The sequence below is a fragment of the Suillus subaureus genome (genome assembly GCF_016647635.1).
Source record: "Suillus subaureus strain MN1 chromosome Unknown BJ212scaffold_56, whole genome shotgun sequence".
In the NCBI taxonomy this organism is placed as follows: domain Eukaryota; kingdom Fungi; phylum Basidiomycota; class Agaricomycetes; order Boletales; family Suillaceae; genus Suillus; species Suillus subaureus.
In genome coordinates, this window is record NW_024538612.1 from 5,029 (window position 1) to 22,612 (window position 17,584).

Consider the following 17,584-nt stretch of genomic DNA (forward strand, 5'->3'; position numbering starts at 1 on the left):
TTGTTTTATCAGTCAAATTGCTTCATCACAGTTCAGATGCAGATCAATGTTGCAAGATATAGCAAATTGATCTCCCCAAAGGACACTGGGCATAATGAAGAGAGAGAGGAGAAACAGAAGGAAATTTGGGTGGCCTCTGATTTGCTTGCTCCAATCCTCGAAAAAGTGTCAAGCTTGATAGCAATTGGCAAACTAATCAAGAGTGGTTCAAACCAAGCTCAGAAAACGATGTCTTAACTCCCAGATGCATCAATTTGTCTCCAGCATGGTTTCAACAGGGGCACAAGGTAGGACCTGATGCGATGGTGATTTTGGTAGTCAAACTCACGAATCCCCTAGAATCAGTCAGATCCAGAGGTATCTGCATCATTGAAGGGGGCATCCTCCAAGAAGATCCTCAAAGCCATTGTGAGGCCAGCAGCCATTGCAACAGTGGCACTCAGGGTCATGCATCCTGAGCAGTACTGGGCAGGTTTGCAAGCCTTTTCGAGCCTCGGAGAAAAGGCAGAAAGCAAGGAACTGCCGAAGATGTCAGAGACTCTCCAGTACTGGGCATCCATGTTTAACAGCCTGTCTGTCATTTCCAATCGGGAAACCCCCAATCATTGAGACCATTTATCTATTCCTGAATGCTTCAACATTCTCACTACTGTGGGGAATTATTCTAATGCTCAGATGAGCATGCCAAGCCTTCAGCTGAAGTTCAGGTATGATCCAGGTTGCATGATTGTGTTTTCTGGAAGGATCATGAGACATGGGGTTCATGCAGTGGAAGGGGATTGGATTGCTTGGGCATGGTATATGAGGGATTCCATTCATGTTTATGCTGGGGTTCCATCATGTGGATGGGCTAGGGTGGATTACAAACAGTGAAAGATCAAACAAGTAGAAAGTGTAGTTACCCATGTTAGCACCTACTGTCAAATACCAGATATTAGATATCAGGATCTTGAATATTCAGGCCTTGATATCCAGAACTCAACACTCGATAGTCAGAACTAGATACTCAATATATTTGGGATTCAATATTTGGAACTCAATATTCGATATTCAATGGTCAATAGTCAATATTCAATACTTAATACTTGATAGTGGACATTCAGAACTCAATATTCGGAATTTGACATTCCATAATTGGGTCTTGAATATTGACACCCTGAATACTGAATACTGAATACTGAGTCCCTAATATCAAATATTGAGTCCTGACTAGTGAGTATTGAATATCAAAACCCAACTCAATAGTCAGGTCTTGATATTCAATATTCAGGTGTCGAAATTCAGGACTCAATATTTGATATTAGGGGCTTGTTATTCAGTATTTGGGTGTCAATAGTCAGGGACTTGATATTCAGTATTCAGTATTCAATAGTTGGGTCTGGATATCTGAATCTCAATACTTGATACTCAATGTTCACCATTTGGGTCTCAATATTTGGGACTCCACACTTGCAACTCAATATACCAGGTCTTGACATTCGATTCTTGATAGTCAAATATTGAGACCCGAATATCAAGACCTGACTACTGAGACCCAAATCTTGAATATCAAGAGTTGACTATCAAGGAATTCAACATTTGATATTCGGGTCTCAACATGCAGAACTTGGTATTTGGAACTTGGTATGCAGCACTTGGTATTCAGTATTCAGTATTCAATAGTGGGGTCTCAATATTCAGGACTCGACATTCAATGGTCAGGTCTCAACATTCAGTAGTCCATGTTTGGGACTCGGTATTTGGGACTCAGTATTTGGAACTTGGTACTTGATATTCAGGACTTGGTATTGGGGACTCAATATTATATTCAAGATTCAGGTGTTGATATTCGGGACTCAATATTCGATATTAGGGACTCAGTATTTGGTATTTGATAGCTGGGTGTCAATATTTGAGATTCAGGTGGCAACAGTTGGGACTTGATACTGGGTCTTGACATTCAATTCTTGATAGTTGAATGTTGAGACTGTTAAGAACCATGTTGCTCAAGGGAGAGAGACTGACTCAGAGGGGCTTGGCCTCAGCTCATATGCTGTGCCCCTTACCTGAGTATGTGCCCTTCATTTCAGAGGAAGTCCAATGATGGTCTGATGAAGTCCAGAGGACTTTCAGAGGCTGGCTACTCTGCTGGAGAGCACTAGAAGACTTCCAGAGGAGCGCAGGAAACATTTAGAGGAGTGTGGGAGAGTTCTGGAGGAGCGCAGGAAGTGCTCAGGAGAGTTCCCACTGCAAGGTAATACTTCTACAGGAAACAGGATGGAAGGATAGGAGGTCCAAAGGTCCAGAGGACAGGAGGACAGGAGGACAGGAGGACAGGAGGACAGGAGGGCAGGAGGGCAGGATGACAGAGGACAGAAGGACAGGAGTATAGGATGTCTGAGGGTTAGGAGGACAGAACGTCCGAAGGACAGGATGCCTGGAGGTACAAGGGACAGGAGGTCCGGAGGTCTGGAAGGAATAGGGGCTACATCAGATGAAGTCTGATGTAGAAGCAAACAGAGGTAGACTACCCTAAGGTAGAGTCAGAGAGACAGGGATTGGACCTAAGTCCGGAAAGAGGGAAAGTGCCGGAAAGGCGGAGCTCCAGCCTAGGGAATCAATCCCTAGGCCTGATGGGTAGGACAGACTTAGGTGGACCAAAGTCCGAGAGAGGATTGGGCAAGTCTAAGTTGATATTCAAACTAAGGAAACTACAGGAGTATCTACAGGGGTTATATACTGGAGACTATCTGAGGGGATCAGTAAGCAAAGGAGCAAGGCTATGTATGAGCATGTGGAAACACATTAGTAAGTAAGACAGAACATAAGTAAATGAACTTGGAGATGAAGACTCGTACAAGGATCAATAAGCAAGACAGAAGAAGAGGTAACTGAAAGCTGGAAAGCAGAGAATGCCTAAATGGGGATAGGCGCAGGATATTGGACAGAGGGTGGGAATAGGTCTGGAGATCTGGGGATCCAGAAGACAAGATGGATACAGGACTGGGATATGAGAAGGTGGATAGAGTCTAGAAACTGAGATGAGGTGAAGTCCGGATGTCTTGCTGGATGGAGTGTACATAGGGTGGATGGGACAGGGGGTTATGGTTCAGGCTAGCAGTGGAGATCTGATGGTCCGGAGCTCAGGGGTAAATCTGGAGCATAGTCAATCCTGCTGAGGTGTGGAGCACACAGTGGAAGGGGATCTGGGAATGAGTTGGATATGAAGTGTGGTCCGGACATAGGCTCAGAAGGCATGGGAATATGATGGAACATGGGTCCAGATTGTGGGATATGACAGAGACCTGAATATCAAGACCTGACTATCAAGGAATTCAACATTTGATATTCAGGTCTCAACATGCAGAACTCAGTATTTGGAACTTGGTATGTGGCACTCAGTATTCAGTATTCAGTATTTGGTATTTGATAGTGGGGTATTGATATTTGGGACTTGATATTTGGAACTCAACATTTGATGGTCGGGTCTTGAGATTCAGTAGTCCATGTTCAGGACTCAGTATTGGGGACTCAATATGATATTCAAGATTCAGGTGTTGATATTTGGGACTTGGTATTTGGTATTTGGTATTTGGTATTTGATAGTTGGGTGTCAAGATTTGAGATTTGGGTGTCAATAGTTGGGACTCAATATTTGGTATTTGGTATTTGATAGTTAGGGCCATGATATCTGAATCTCAATACTCAATACTCAATATTCACCATTCAGGTCTCGATATTCAGGAGTCCACATTCACAATGCAATATATGATTGTCTGTACTCAATACTCAATATTCAGTATTCAGGACTCAGCACATAATGTTAGGTTAGATATTTGGAAGACTGTATGTCATTTTCATGGAGTTTGGACATCAACATTCTGAACTCAAGGACTAGCACTACTCTCCTCTTCCTCTCTTCAATCTGGTTAGGATGCTGGTGTACACTTCAATCTCTGCCATCTTTTCACTGATGCCCTCTTCTTGCTCCTCAACCAATGTCCAGAGGTGTTCTCTAAGCCACCTCAGTCCCATCAGTGATGGAACCAATGTGTTATCCACCTGCTCAGGAAGAATCAGACCATCGTTCTCAATGCCACCCTAGAACAGATTAATCATCACTTGAGGGAATTGTTCATAGTTCTTACTAGCCAATGCTGGTAGTGAAAGATACAGCAACCCATTACCTGGTCCCATTGCCATAATTCATCCAGGATTGCAGTGCGTCTGATCCACCATGCAGTATCATAGCCAGATATAATCCTGGAGGGATCTCCCAGATCTGCGATATCATGAAAGAGACATAAGTGGGATGAAAAGACATGGTCCAGAACTGTGTTCCAGGTGAGCTGGGGAAACAACTGAAGAATATGAGCAACCAGGTTTGGAATAACCAAGATGATGTGCCTTGCAGCCGAGTACTGCAGGATGGGTGTCACAAAAGTCTGTTGGAAATCTCAGCATTGACCACCACAGTCACCAGTCTCTTACAGTGATCTCCCATTGCAGCCCAGCTTTAAAGTGCATGATCCAAGCAGCAGAAGGCTCCTCAGTGTTGGCAGCCTCTATCTGATATTGGGAGATAGATCCATAAATCCCAACCCATCAGAAAGCCACACTTCATCAAATGGCTTGATGGGATGCAGGTGTTCAGCTTTGAAATTTCCATCCATAACAAATGACCAGGTGTATTTCCAGCTTGGAGTTGTTATTATTGCTGAGGTGACTTTGGTATTGAACTAGACTCACTCATCAAGTGATTCATCCCCTGACAAGGATATATTAATCCCAGGCTGAGGACATGTGGGGCAAAACAATGTGAGATCTCCTGCATTCAGGTTGTTGGAATGATAGCCAAATCCATGCCATTTCATGGCCTTCAACTGCCTCCACTGTCAAGTGACTCTCATGAGCTCTCTGTATTGGTCCTTGCCATGTGCTTTGTCAATATGATGTCCTTTAGATGTCAGAGATTTGGCATTACCAGAACAAGATGTGGAAACATGCTCGAGGTCATTCACCAGAGCTTGCTGTAATAGTTCATTGCCAAGGTGCTGCATTTGAGGGTGTCCAATAGAAAATCATTGAGCACCCTGAAGGTGAACAAAGTCTTTGGCTTGTTAAATGATGTGGGAAAAAATCCATGTCAAAATATCTGAATGTCTGGACTCATGGCATTTGGACAATCACAGCATTAAACCTCAAGGCGGTAAACTCCAGGCTTGTCAATGATGACCATGGTGTTTTCCTTTGGCTGGAACTCAGGTCCCGACACAGATGGTCAATCTTCAGGCTCAAGCTGGTCTTCATGCTCATCTTTTTCAAACAAATCCCACCTATCTGTGAGGACTGGACATTGTTTGCCATCATGACCAAGGTGTATGATGAGTCCAACATGAGTGAAACAACTCTGCTTGAAGAATTGACCACTCCATTGACTGATCCAGTGGAAAGGATTGCAACAATGTTGACTCCTGTAACAGCCAGTGTTCTAGTGGATGTGGACTTGAAGGAGCCTTCAAAGTTGCAAAATTGGGACACTATGGCCTTACTCAATTTCTGGCATGCTTGGCAGGAGAAAGGCAAAGGACCAACATTCCTGTTCAAAGCATGGAAGAACAAAGATGGAGATATGGTAGCATTGGTTGTGTCTGGGAATTTGCCTTCTCATCAGACTCATAAAGTCAGAAAGCAGATAATCTGAAGGCCTTGGAATTTGTCAACCGACACCAAGAACAATCCTGGGAGTAATCCTGAGAGTGACTTTCATCACATGGAGGATGATGCTGATGATGATGCAGCCAATGGTAGATTCCCACAAAAGAGACCCAGAAGAGAGCCAGGTCCTTTGACAGCACATAAAGGGACAGCAGTCCCACATGCAATTCCAAAGCCTCGCCAAGTCAAGGCAGCAAAAACTGGTGCACTGTTGACATCTCAAATAGGCGACCTCCTGGCTGGGTTGACTGACGGAGTTACCAGCAATGTTGAGGAGGATGTTGCAATGGAAGGAGGGCACACATCTCCAGTGCCAAAGAACATGCAGGGAAAAAAAGCAGCAATTGAGCCATCGGTGAGGACAACCTGGAGTAAATCAACTCAATAGCCATCAGACAATACCCCTCGAGTGACAAGAGCAAGGGGAAAGAAGTAATGGACTGATACTACACTACCTGCCTTTATGTACATGTCAATGTTATTCAATCTCTATGGCTCAGGAGTTCCTGAGTGTTGAACATGGAAGTTTAAGTCTCAGTTTGGCTCACTGAGTCCCGAGTGTTGAACACCAAAGTTCAATTCTCAATTGAACTTGGGACTTGATGATCCTCCATAAAGTGAGAATTGAACTTTGGTGTTCAACACTTGGGACTCAGGTGAGCCAAAGTGAGACTTAAACTTCCATGTTCAACACTTGGGAACTCCTGAGCCTCCAGAGCTCAATTGGAAATGGAAGAGGAATGCATTGCAAATTCAGTTGTTTACATGATGTGGGTATGTTAATGAAAATTCAAAAGTTTACATGTGATTTGACTACTATCAAACATTCGGTACTTTACGTTTGAATCTGATCTTCAAACCAATTGATCAGTGAATCTACTACCTTGAGCATTTTGATGCTCATCCATTGGGCTCTTTGCAACCTCTGGAGGTCTGCATCAGCCCTTCTGAGTGTGTCAGAAGTTTCTGCCCAAGCCATCTGGAAGGGTCACTTGGCCTCGAGTAGCATTGGAATTGAAGGATCAGGAAGATCCTGAGTATGGTGTTTGTAACCACCAAGTCAATCTTGAACAGATTGCACTTGCAGAAAAATTAGCACAGAGATAAATGATCTGCTTTGTCAGATACTCACACCCAGTGTGTTTGTATGACCCGAATGGTCAGAACTCCTGGGACATTGATTGTAAATCTTCATTAGTGAGCTCTGGCTGCTTTGAATGAAGTTTGGTAGAGGTGTCATCTACTTGGGAGATACAATACAGTGGCTCAAAAAACTGTCCACATGTTTTGACATTTTTCACTATCTATGATATTGTGTGAGAACGAACAAATGCCTCAAGAACATGGTTATACCACATTGTAGTATGGCTTCAGGGCTTTCATTTGAGCCCTACACCGTGGGAATCGGTGGAGATATGGTGGAGATACAAGGCTCACAAAATGGTGACTCATGCAGACAGTTTTTTGACTCAAGTATTTTACAATAATAACCAGGTATTCTAGTATTTTGTATGACCTCCCTTGGCTTTAATTACTGCCTCTATCCTTCTAGGCATACTCTCAATTAATTTCTGGTAATCCTCAGCTGTAATCTTCCCCCATTCCACTGCTACTCTCTCCCAAAGCTCCCATACTCCTTTAGGGGGGTTTTCATAGGCTTGAAGCTTTTTATTGAGTGTTCCCCAGAGATGTTCAATGACATTGACATCAGGAGACTGTGCTGGCCAGTCAAGAACATTGATGTTATGTTCTTCAAACCATTCCTTAGCTCTTCTGGATATGTGCTTGGGATCATTATCCTGTTGGAAAATGATATCTTCTTCATCAATCCCTGATTCTGCCAAGCTAGGCAGCAAGTGGTCATTTAAAATGTCCACATACTGCTCAGCATTCATCTTCCTCTCAACCTCAGCAAGCATTCCCACACCATTCCATCCCATACAGCCCCATACCATTAAAGAACCTCCTCCAAACTTGACAGTCCAATTAACCTCTCTGTCTGTTAGGCCATCTCCCTTCTTTTTCCATACATATACCTTCCCATCTGACCCAATCCTATTGATTTTGGTCTCATCTGACCATATAACATGCTTCCAGTCCTCTACAGTCCAGTGTTGATGAGCTAAGGCAAAGGCTAGTCTTCTCTGCCTATGTTTGATGGAGAGAAGAGGCTTTTTCTTCTTTGTTACTGCCTTGAGATGAGCTGCCTTGAGAACATTCCTCACAGTTTGTGAAGAGACAGGGGTAGTGATGGTGGAATTGATATAATGGGTGGCTTGGACAGCATTATCAGCCTTTCCTGTAGTGATATGTTGAATAATAGCCCTCCTATCAGTAGAGGTGAGCTTGGATGGATGCCCTTCACAGAAGTTTTCCTTGTCTGTGTGACTTTCTTTGATGAACTTGGCCACAGTGGACTTGGATACTCCAGTTCTAGAGGAAATTTGACAAGCAGAGAGGCCAGAATAGGAAAGAGAGAGGATATTATCCCTTTGAGCAGGGGGGTGGCTTTCATGGTGAATATAACCATGACATATGGAAATTTTTGGTTTGTATAGTTAGATATGGTTTTAAAATAACATAATGACACCACTTCATAATTTATATAATAGTGGTATGATTTTTGTGGTGTCATTAATGATGATTTATATAGTTTTAATATGTGCTCAAAAAACTGTCTGCATGAGTCATGATTTTGTAAGCCTTGTATCTCCACCATATCTCCTCTGATTCTCACGATGTGGTGCTTAATCCAAAGCCCTGAAGCAGCACTACAATATGGTATTAGCATGTCACTGAGGTCTTTATGTATTCTCACACAATATTGTAAATAGTAAAAAATGCAAAAACATGTGGACAGTTTTTTGAGCCACTGTATGGATGGTCTATTAGTAAGTAGAAATGGATCACAACTAATGAAATGGAAATGAAGCATAGGTAATGGATCAGGGGGCAGGACGGATATACAGATAACCAAAATACCAGAGTTAGGGGATTACTGAAAAGAGACGAGTGCTGGTTGTGGATTTGGATGAATTATGGACTGGACCAGATGAGTGGACAGATTGGATGACGAGATGTTGGAGGGAGATAAGATGTGGATAGGATCTGAGATGAAATAAGGATCAGATCTGAGATCTGGATATGTGAATATGACAATGAGAAAGGACTATAGAATGCTTGGCAAAGGCTGTGTTAAGACCATAACACTGCCATGTTTTGTAATAATGTTTGGTAAGAGCTGTGTTAGCACTGCCTTGTTGCTGTGCTTTACCAATCATCATCTTTCTAATCATAGTATCAATTTGTCAGGTTCCACAGCTTTGGATGCATAGATACAAATAAAGTGGCATAAAATGTTGACACATGTTTATTTCATATGCAAGAAAGATAAGTGGCATAATCATGACCATGTATGAAACAAGTTTCATGTGTGTCAATGGGTGGGCTGAGGTAGTCATATATTATACAGATGGGTGGGTTGACATGGTAGTATATTGTACAGACAGGTGGGCTGAGAGTGTGGTGAGATATTTATTATATAGATGGGTGGGCTGACATGGTAGTATATTACATAGACAGGTGGGCCGACATAGGGGTATATTACATAGATGGGTGGGCCAATGTAGGAGGATGTTATATAGACAGGTGGGCCAAGGTAGTGAGATATTGTGTACATGGGTGGGCCCAGATACATATCATATAGATGTATGGGCCAAGGTATTGGTATACTATATGGACACATAGGCTGAGGTGGTGATATATATTATATTGATAGGTGGGCCAAGGTAGTTGTTATCATATACATAGGTGGGCCCAGGTAAATGAGTGCAATAAACATAACTGGGCTTAGATAGTTGGATAACAAATGAATCAGTGTGCTGATGTAGGCACCAGAGAATCGAACACATGCAGTACATACCCACTATGAGTGCATATACCTACCATTGACCACCAAAACCTGAAGCCTGAAAACCTGAATACACCATGTCTGACAATCACCAATCACCAAGTCCTGAGGCCTGAAAGCTAAATCCTGGTGTGCAACATATCCAATTTTCTAACATCACAAATCACTGAGTCTCAAAACCCAAACACCCCAAACTTGAAACTCGCAAAAATGTATATCATGTAAAATTTCTATTTCCTCACAAATTTCACTGAGTGCTGAGTGCCAAACCCTGAACACCTGAAACCTGAGACTCAATGATACAATTCACTGAGTGTTGAGTACCAAAACCTGAAACCTGAAACCTGGATATATGTTTTGTAGTACCGGGTTTCAGGTTTCAGTACTCAACACTTGGTGATTTGTGCAATGAAATGAAAAATCCACATGTTATACATTTTTTTGAGATTTGGTTTTTGGTTTTTGAGTTTCAAGTTTCAAGTTTCAAGTTTCAAGTTTCAAGTTTCAGTTTCAAGTTTTGAGTTTTGGGCTGTGGCACTTGGCACTTGGCACTCAACAATGGACTTGTGTAATATCTTTGAAAAATCACATGTTATATACATTTTTTTGAGTTTTGGTTTTTGAGTTTCAGGATTTGAGTTTGAGTTTTGGGCTTTGGGTTTCAGCACTCAGCAATTGGTGATTCAATTTTACAGTTGTGGCAGAGGTAAAATTCATTTAAACAAAATCTATAGAAATCTATCACTATGAAATTATGTAGCCATGTCAACCTCAGCCAAATAACCCTCAAAAGAACCTTCAACCTTCACCTCAACATCCATATCATCACCAGAATCATATTCTGGGACAAGGTTGTGCAGATCAGCCAGGCCCACAATTTCCCTGGAACTCTGGGGACCCTTGGGAGTTGGCAATGGGTCTGGTAGTGGTTGAACTTGGCTGAGCTCAAACATGAAACCCTTGATGATAGAGGAATCCCTGAATTTCAGGGGTGTGGGCTCCATCCCTGGCATCGACAGATCAATGAGAGGAGGGAGTGCTGATTCAGGGGGTGACATGGACTCCAGGACAGCTTGATCAAGCAACAACAATGTTGCATTGGCAGGAGTGTCAGGCAGTGGAAATGATAGATGGTGGTCGATGATTTTGCATAGAAGGCTTTCATGGAGGCATTGCAGGGTATAAATCATACCACCCTGCTCAACCACAAGAGCCTCAAGAGTGGTGATTAGAGCTGCACCCTCCCAAATCACCATCAACATGGCATGGAAGTCTGGCATGGGCACATCAAGTGCTGCAGGAGGCACTGCCAAGCTCAAAGACACAATTGCTACAAGAGAGTAATAAGGTGAGATGGTCATAAAAAGTTCAGGGGACTTACAAGCTGGTGCAGGTGCAGGTGCCTTGACAGCAGTGATTGTCTTGCTGCAACCACATGTCTGCATCTGTGGTGTTGTCACACCAGAGACACTTGGAGTGCCAGACAAGCCACATGATTGACTGTGCATTTGGGCCTTCAATTGGGTGGTGGAAGGAGCTTTTGACAGTGTCCTTGACCTCACTGTTAAGGTCGTACTCAAAAGGTAACTGGAACTGAAGGGCTTCGGCCTCAGCTCATACACTGTGCCCCTTACCCAAGTATTGCCCCTTATTTCAGGAAGGCAAGCCTAGCACGTCCGGAAGGTTGGACGAGTAGTGTAATGGATCCAGATGACTTCCAGATGAGGAATAAGTATCATATGGCTAATCCAGACGAGTCCAGACTAGAAACTAACAGTAGTGGACTGTTGGGGACAGAGGCGGATACAGATAGACTATAGGAATCAATCCTAAGTCTTGGAGGGTGACGAGAGTAGAGGTACTCAAGTCCAGAGGACAGGAATGAGCAGAACTAAGATGATATTCAAACTGAGGTACTACAGAAAGTTACAGGAGGTTATATACTATAGGTATCTAATGGAATGATTAATCAGCAGAGTCTGAGGCTATGTACGAAGCATGTGGATAGTCTATTGGTAAGTAGAAATGGATCACAAATCATGAAACGGAAATGAAACATGAGTAGCGGATAAGGGAGTAGGACGGATATACAGATAACCGAAATACCGGAGTTAGGGGGTTACTGAAAAGAGACGAGCACTGGTTGTGGATTCAGATGAGTTGTGGAACGGACTGGACGAGTGGACAGATTGAATGACGAGATGTTGGAGGGGGATAAGATGTGGATAGCATTGGAGATAAGATGTGGATCTGAGATAAGGGTCAGATCTGAGATCCAGATATGCGGATATGACACTCACCCTTCATGTGGTCAACTGACCTTGAGAGCATTTTGGCAGGGTTCCAAGAGTTGTGGAAATACATTTTACCTTTTTTGTTGTGCAGAAGACACATGACAGACACCCCTTTCCACTCCTCTGGTCATACTGAGTGGTGTGGGGTAACCCTTGCTTGTTGCAAGCCTGGCATGGGTTGTTCTGTGGGTTCCATTAGCCCATGGACCCACTCCATTGATTCAAAGTACTCACCAGTCTGGGTATGAGGATGTCATCTGCATCAATGACTGGTGGTACCTCCACCAGGGTATTCAACATCAATTGCGAGGGCTCCATCACCTCTGGACATCTGCCAGAAATTGCCTGATAAATTGTGAGCATGGATCTGGGTGCCAGCTGCATAAATTAGACTTACCATAGCAGGGCTGAAGGATTTCTTCTTTGGGACCTGGGGTGAGCAAGGTGATCCAGACATTCTTGACACAATTGTGGGGAGGTCTGGATGGATGACCTCTGGCATGCCACCCAAAGCTGGCTACAAGACAGTCAATAATAGTCAAAAAATGAATCAGACAACATACCTTGATGATTGAGTCTTCATCATTTTCCAACTCCACAAACTGCCTTGACTTCATAATGTAAGTTGACTTCACCCACTTGTGACCCTTCATTGCCAATTTCAGTGGTTGGGAGGAGGGTGCTGGAATCATTGGCAATTTCCTCTTCCTACTCCCTTCTGCTTCTGGCTCCAGGTCCACAACAACTGCCTTACCTTTCCCCTTCTCCTAGGACTCAGTGGTCATGTTGGTGGAAGACCTGGCAATATTGCTGGTGACAACAGGTGGGGAGGGAAGGTCAACTGGAATTGGACCTACCAAATTAGCAACCTCAAGGGGGAGATCAAACATATGGTCCCCTGACACCTCCCAGGCAACAACCTTGCTGTGCCAGCTGTGCCTTAACAGACAAGGATCATTATGGCTGATGCTGTGCCAGTTGGGCCAAACCTGGGGGGTCATGCTCCAAACTCAAAGTAACTCTTTTGAGCATGATAACACAATCCTGGGAATGCATGGTGCATCCACATGCTCCCAGATGGCCTTAGCCTGCCTGGATATTAGAGAAAACAGAAGAAACAAAAAAAAAGATCCACATACCACAAGTTCAGTAACCTGTGATGTCAAAGTAAAGTGACTGTTGCCTGGCAGAAGTTGCCAAGCACTGCAGATGATGGCCAAGATCTGGGCAGTGATTGCTTTGAGACTGGTGAAAGAGGTGTCAACTGGAGTAGACATGGAGATTGATGTGAAAATGTTGAAATCAGATGTAACAAGGATGGAGTTTCAGAAGAAACAAGGCAATTGATGGGTGATCTATAAAATAGTTGATTGTTTGTCTTTATTTGGTCATGGTTCAACTTTCAGCAGTTGCCTGCCTTGTGTTGAACTTCAAAGTTATCAATTATCAGTCAATCAGTCAATCAGTCCCTCACACAACATGAGCTCACATCAAATAGTTCGATTGAATGAGCATCCAGTGACTGAATATAATTCAATGGATGTGGATAATTCAACTGAGTCCCAGATATCAACAGGTATGTTCTATTTCTATTATACCTTATCTATTTACTGGACATGCCTTAGATGATTTATACCTTGGGCCAGATGATGTCATAGATTATGATTCTGTCATCCAGTGGTCTGGATGTGTTGGCTTCAATCCCTGGTAGGTTTATCAATTCAATAGGATCAAATATGACTATCCATGTTCACTAAAATCTTACAGATCAATCACTTCCAGCTCAAGCTGATCAACCAGCTCTGCACATCAACCTGAACTTGTACCTTGGGCCTGATGATGATCTGATTGATTGTGATGATGAGCTGGAGTCTGCTAATGCTGATAGGGATGCTCCAGTTGCACCAGAAATATCCATGTCATGTAAGTTAAACCATACTATCACATTATTGATACTTAATTCATCTCCCAAGTGAATGAAAAATCTGCCAAATGTCATTCAGCAAAGCTGGATCTCACTAATAAAGAACTGTTACAACTGAGCTAAGTCTGCAGCAGGCAAATGAAGTGAGGGAGTAATGTGGAACTTGGATTGGGGCTTGCACCAAGCCTGCTGCAACCAGTGGGTATTTGATAGTACAAGTTCACAGCAATCAATCTAGCTGTAAGGGCTACAATCGATTATCGACAATTATGACGGCAAGTCATCAATCATTCTCTTTTCAAGGCTAAGGATGTTGGCAGCAACAAGCTCCAACAAAGGTACTTGATAAAGAGGAGAGCTTGCTTAGGGCTCAAGGAGTAGACAGTATGAACCAAGTAGATTCAAGTTAGAGAATACAAGTGCTACCCATAAGGTATATATACCATTGGAAGGGATAAGGGCAGGTCCGCTGCATTAGTGGTAAGGGTAGAGGGTGAATGAGTCACAATGAGTCAAGATACCAAAGTAAGTAGAAAGTACCAGTTGAGTGGTAAGGGTAAAGGGGACACGAGTCATGGTGGGTCATGACAAGTCAGAATACCATAGTAAGTAAGAAGTACCAGTTGTGCAGTAAGGGCATAGGGTTGGTGAGTCATTGGATGAACCGAAGATAAGGTACAACCAACTAAGTGGTTGGTGGAACAATCAAGAGAAAATGATAGAACAATCAAGAAAAGAGAAAAGGGGCGATTGCCTGAAGAGGAAGGAGTCCAGTGAGGGCATGAGGCAGGAAAATGAATAGGGGCCAAACAAGTGTTATGGTGAACCGTAAGTTTCGACTAGGATAGTCGCGACGATAGGTACTCGATAAGAGTACGCCTAAAGTCGAATCGTGTCCTCACAAATGTAAGGTTCTTAAGACAAGTCAAAGAGAGTGTCTTTGGCTTGAATATCGGCTTATCAGACGACTTAGGATTGGGAGTCCTAAGCGAAGGATGATGCAGGTAAAACCTAGTAGATTAAAGTGAAGTCTAACTAAGTACATGACCATGCTTATATAGACGTAGGTAGTTTAGGGCAGGTACACATACGTCATCGTCCGAGTCAGAGATAAGGGACATGAGTCAACCAGTGACGTCATCAACCAAGTCAGAGATAAGAGATATGAGTCAGCTAGTGGTGGCACATGGCGGCCATGCTGTAATACAGATATGGAAAGACATTAGCCTAGTGATGGCACAGGCAAGTGCGGTCATGGCATGATACACAAGTGGAAGTCAAGAAAAGAGATAGGGGTAACCACGGTTGTAACATTACCCCTCGTTTAGCGATGAAGTCACCAACTTCACATATCTTGGTTAGCCCAGTAGATGGGGTCCACGTCGTAGTTGGAATGAAGAAGATCGTCTTGCTCTTCTGTAATGGTGGTATGCGCCAAATGCTCACTGTGAGTGATGGCGTCTTGCTCGATCTCCCAGCGAGCGAGTGCGTCGTAGAAACCGACGTCAGTCCATACCAGTGGAATAACTGCTTCCCCTTTCAACTCTTTGCAAAAGACCGACAAATGGCCTGGTGCGTATTCGTTGCACACTCTACAATAGTATGCAGGGCAGTTCTTGTGACGATGTCCAGTGACGTGACAATTATGACATACGACGTTATCGACTGGCGATGTTTTTACGACTGTGACCGATGAAGACTGGTTTGGGGGAGACAGCGACCATGATCGTTTAAGTGGGGCTTTAGTGGGTGAGACGGAGGCGGCTCGCTTGGCAGCGAGACGGGAAGATCTACGTTTGAGCGAGAGTCATCGTGTGGTACGTACGACTGGGTCAGGTGAAGGAGAAGCCGGTACGTCAAGTACGGCAATAGGAGGGATGTTATCATCCTGATGCTCCACGGTAGTTGCAACAGGAACTGGCGGTGGTACTGGTATGGGGACAACGGCATGGGGTGATGGTGGCCTTGCGACGGGATTGAGAGCAATCCATTCAGTGACGATGTGAATGGCTTCTCTGATAGCGTCTCTGGTTTCTTCTGGTAGGAGGCGGATTGCGGTGTTGCGGATGTGTATATGAAGGTGATGAAAGATAGTTTGATGACGCTCATCATCAAGCAGGGCGGCAGTGCGGTCGATAAGACTGGCATCTCTGATAATGCGGATTATGAGGCCGCTAGAGATTGCTCCTCTTTCTCCAAGGAGGCGGTCTATCTCAATAGCGTATTGCTGAGAGGTAATAGCGGATTCAAATAAAGCGCTGGTCTCAACCTGATCAATGATGGAGAAGTAGTCGGTGAGAGTGGAGTCGTCAGTGAGGGTTAGGGTGGAGTCAGAAGTAGGCGGCGAAGTTATGGGGGGGGAGGCGTGCTGCACAAGGTCGGCGGCGGTGGCGTTCTGGTAGTCGAGGAGTGTCAATGGGTGGGCGTTTCCTTCAGCGACAGTGTTCATGGCAGCGGTGAGTTCTTCGATGCGGAGGATACAAAGACGTAGTTGTTCGATGTGGGACATTATTCGGAAGTCTATAACCCATGGGTCCTTTTATAGTTGGTGAGGATGTCGGAGGCATTACTAAGGTTTTCTTCTGGGACCCACTCATTGCTAGCTGACGAATATCCTTTCCACGATAAGAGATAGCGTCTTCGTTTACCTGTCCCCTTATGCGATAAGATCGCATCAATTTCATATTCTTCTTCGTTATCGATGATGTCAGGTGGTGGATCATGGAAATTTGGTCCGTGGACCTCTGTTTCGTGATAGGCTGATAACTCAGAAGCATGGAACGTGGGGTGAACTTTCCATTGGGGTGGTAGTCGGAGTGTGAATGTGATAGGAGACAGGACGGCGGTGATTGGGAATGGGCCATACTGCTTAGGGGCGAGCTTTCGCGAAGGTAGTTGCGTGATCAGATTCTTCCCGGATAACCAAACCTTATCTCCAATCTTCCAAGGGTGATACTTTTGCCCGTGAGTTCTTTCTGCCATACGCTGCATCGCAAGATTGTGACAGGAGAGCGCTTCTTCTCTGGATTTCTGGAGCGAACGCAGTCTGTCTGCTGCTGTGGGAACTGTGGAGTCGGGGAGGGTGTGCGGAAGGGCTCGTGGCTCGTACCCCATCATCAGGAAAAATGGTGACGCATTGTGAGAGTTGTGCTTTCAGTGGTTATGTACGAATTCTGCCATAGGGAGCTGTTCTACCCAATTTTCAGGGTTGTTTCGACAGTAGATTCGGAGGTATGTTTCCAATTCCTGGTTGAGCCGTTCGGTCTGTCCGTCAGTCTGAGGATGGTAGGCGGTTGATGCCGCTACGTTGTATTTCAGAAGCTTGGCAAGAGCTTGAGAAAACTTGGATATAAATTGCGGGCCACGATCGGAGATGACTTTTTCGTGTAGGCCAAATCGTCGGTAAACATATTTGAAGAATTTGTTGGCGACCCCTTCAGAAGTGATGGTTTTGGTACATGGAATGAGAATTACCCCCTTCATAAGGCCATGGTCAACCACGACCATGACAGAATCAAACCCAGCGCATGGGGGAAGGTCGGTAATGAGATCAACGGATACTTGAGTGAAGGGAGCCGCGGCGATGGAAGGAATGGGGACAAGGGGAGGCATCGTTGGATGAGTATCGGATTTTATCTGCTGGCAGAGGGTGCAGCCTTCAACGTATTTACGAATGTAGGTACCCATGGCGGGCCACCAGAAGTCACGTTTGACCAGCTCTTCAGTTTTAAAACGTCCCGGGTGACCGGCGGTGGGGTG

At 44.3% G+C, this 17,584-nt stretch overlaps 4 protein-coding genes across 4 annotated transcripts; 2 read left to right on the top strand and 2 right to left on the bottom strand.

The window, feature by feature from the left end:
• Positions 1 to 265: 265 nt before the first annotated feature.
• BJ212DRAFT_1486540 (uncharacterized protein) lies at positions 266 to 609 on the top strand (the record flags this gene model as incomplete). Its single annotated transcript, XM_041341133.1, has 2 exons — positions 266 to 287; positions 350 to 609. 2 exons carry the CDS (start codon positions 266 to 268, stop codon positions 607 to 609), a joined length of 282 nt encoding a protein of 93 aa, XP_041187032.1.
• A 3,935-nt stretch (positions 610 to 4,544) lies between these two features.
• Positions 4,545 to 4,874, bottom strand: BJ212DRAFT_1284144 (uncharacterized protein; the record flags this gene model as incomplete). The annotated part of the gene is made up of 2 exons (XM_041331798.1): positions 4,545 to 4,677; positions 4,729 to 4,874. Coding segments are annotated over 2 exons (279 nt in total), but the record flags the coding sequence as incomplete, so codon positions are not given.
• A 386-nt stretch (positions 4,875 to 5,260) lies between these two features.
• Positions 5,261 to 5,461, bottom strand: BJ212DRAFT_1284080 (uncharacterized protein; the record flags this gene model as incomplete). The annotated part of the gene is made up of 1 exon (XM_041331794.1): positions 5,261 to 5,461. A coding segment is annotated over one exon (201 nt), but the record flags the coding sequence as incomplete, so codon positions are not given.
• Positions 5,462 to 13,380: 7,919 nt separating this feature from the next.
• BJ212DRAFT_1304180 (uncharacterized protein) lies at positions 13,381 to 13,948 on the top strand (the record flags this gene model as incomplete). The annotated part of the gene is given in 5 exon segments (XM_041333557.1): positions 13,381 to 13,477; positions 13,527 to 13,608; positions 13,630 to 13,649; positions 13,669 to 13,824; positions 13,875 to 13,948. 5 exon segments carry the CDS (start codon positions 13,381 to 13,383, stop codon positions 13,946 to 13,948), a joined length of 429 nt encoding a protein of 142 aa, XP_041187035.1.
• Positions 13,949 to 17,584: the final 3,636 nt, after the last annotated feature.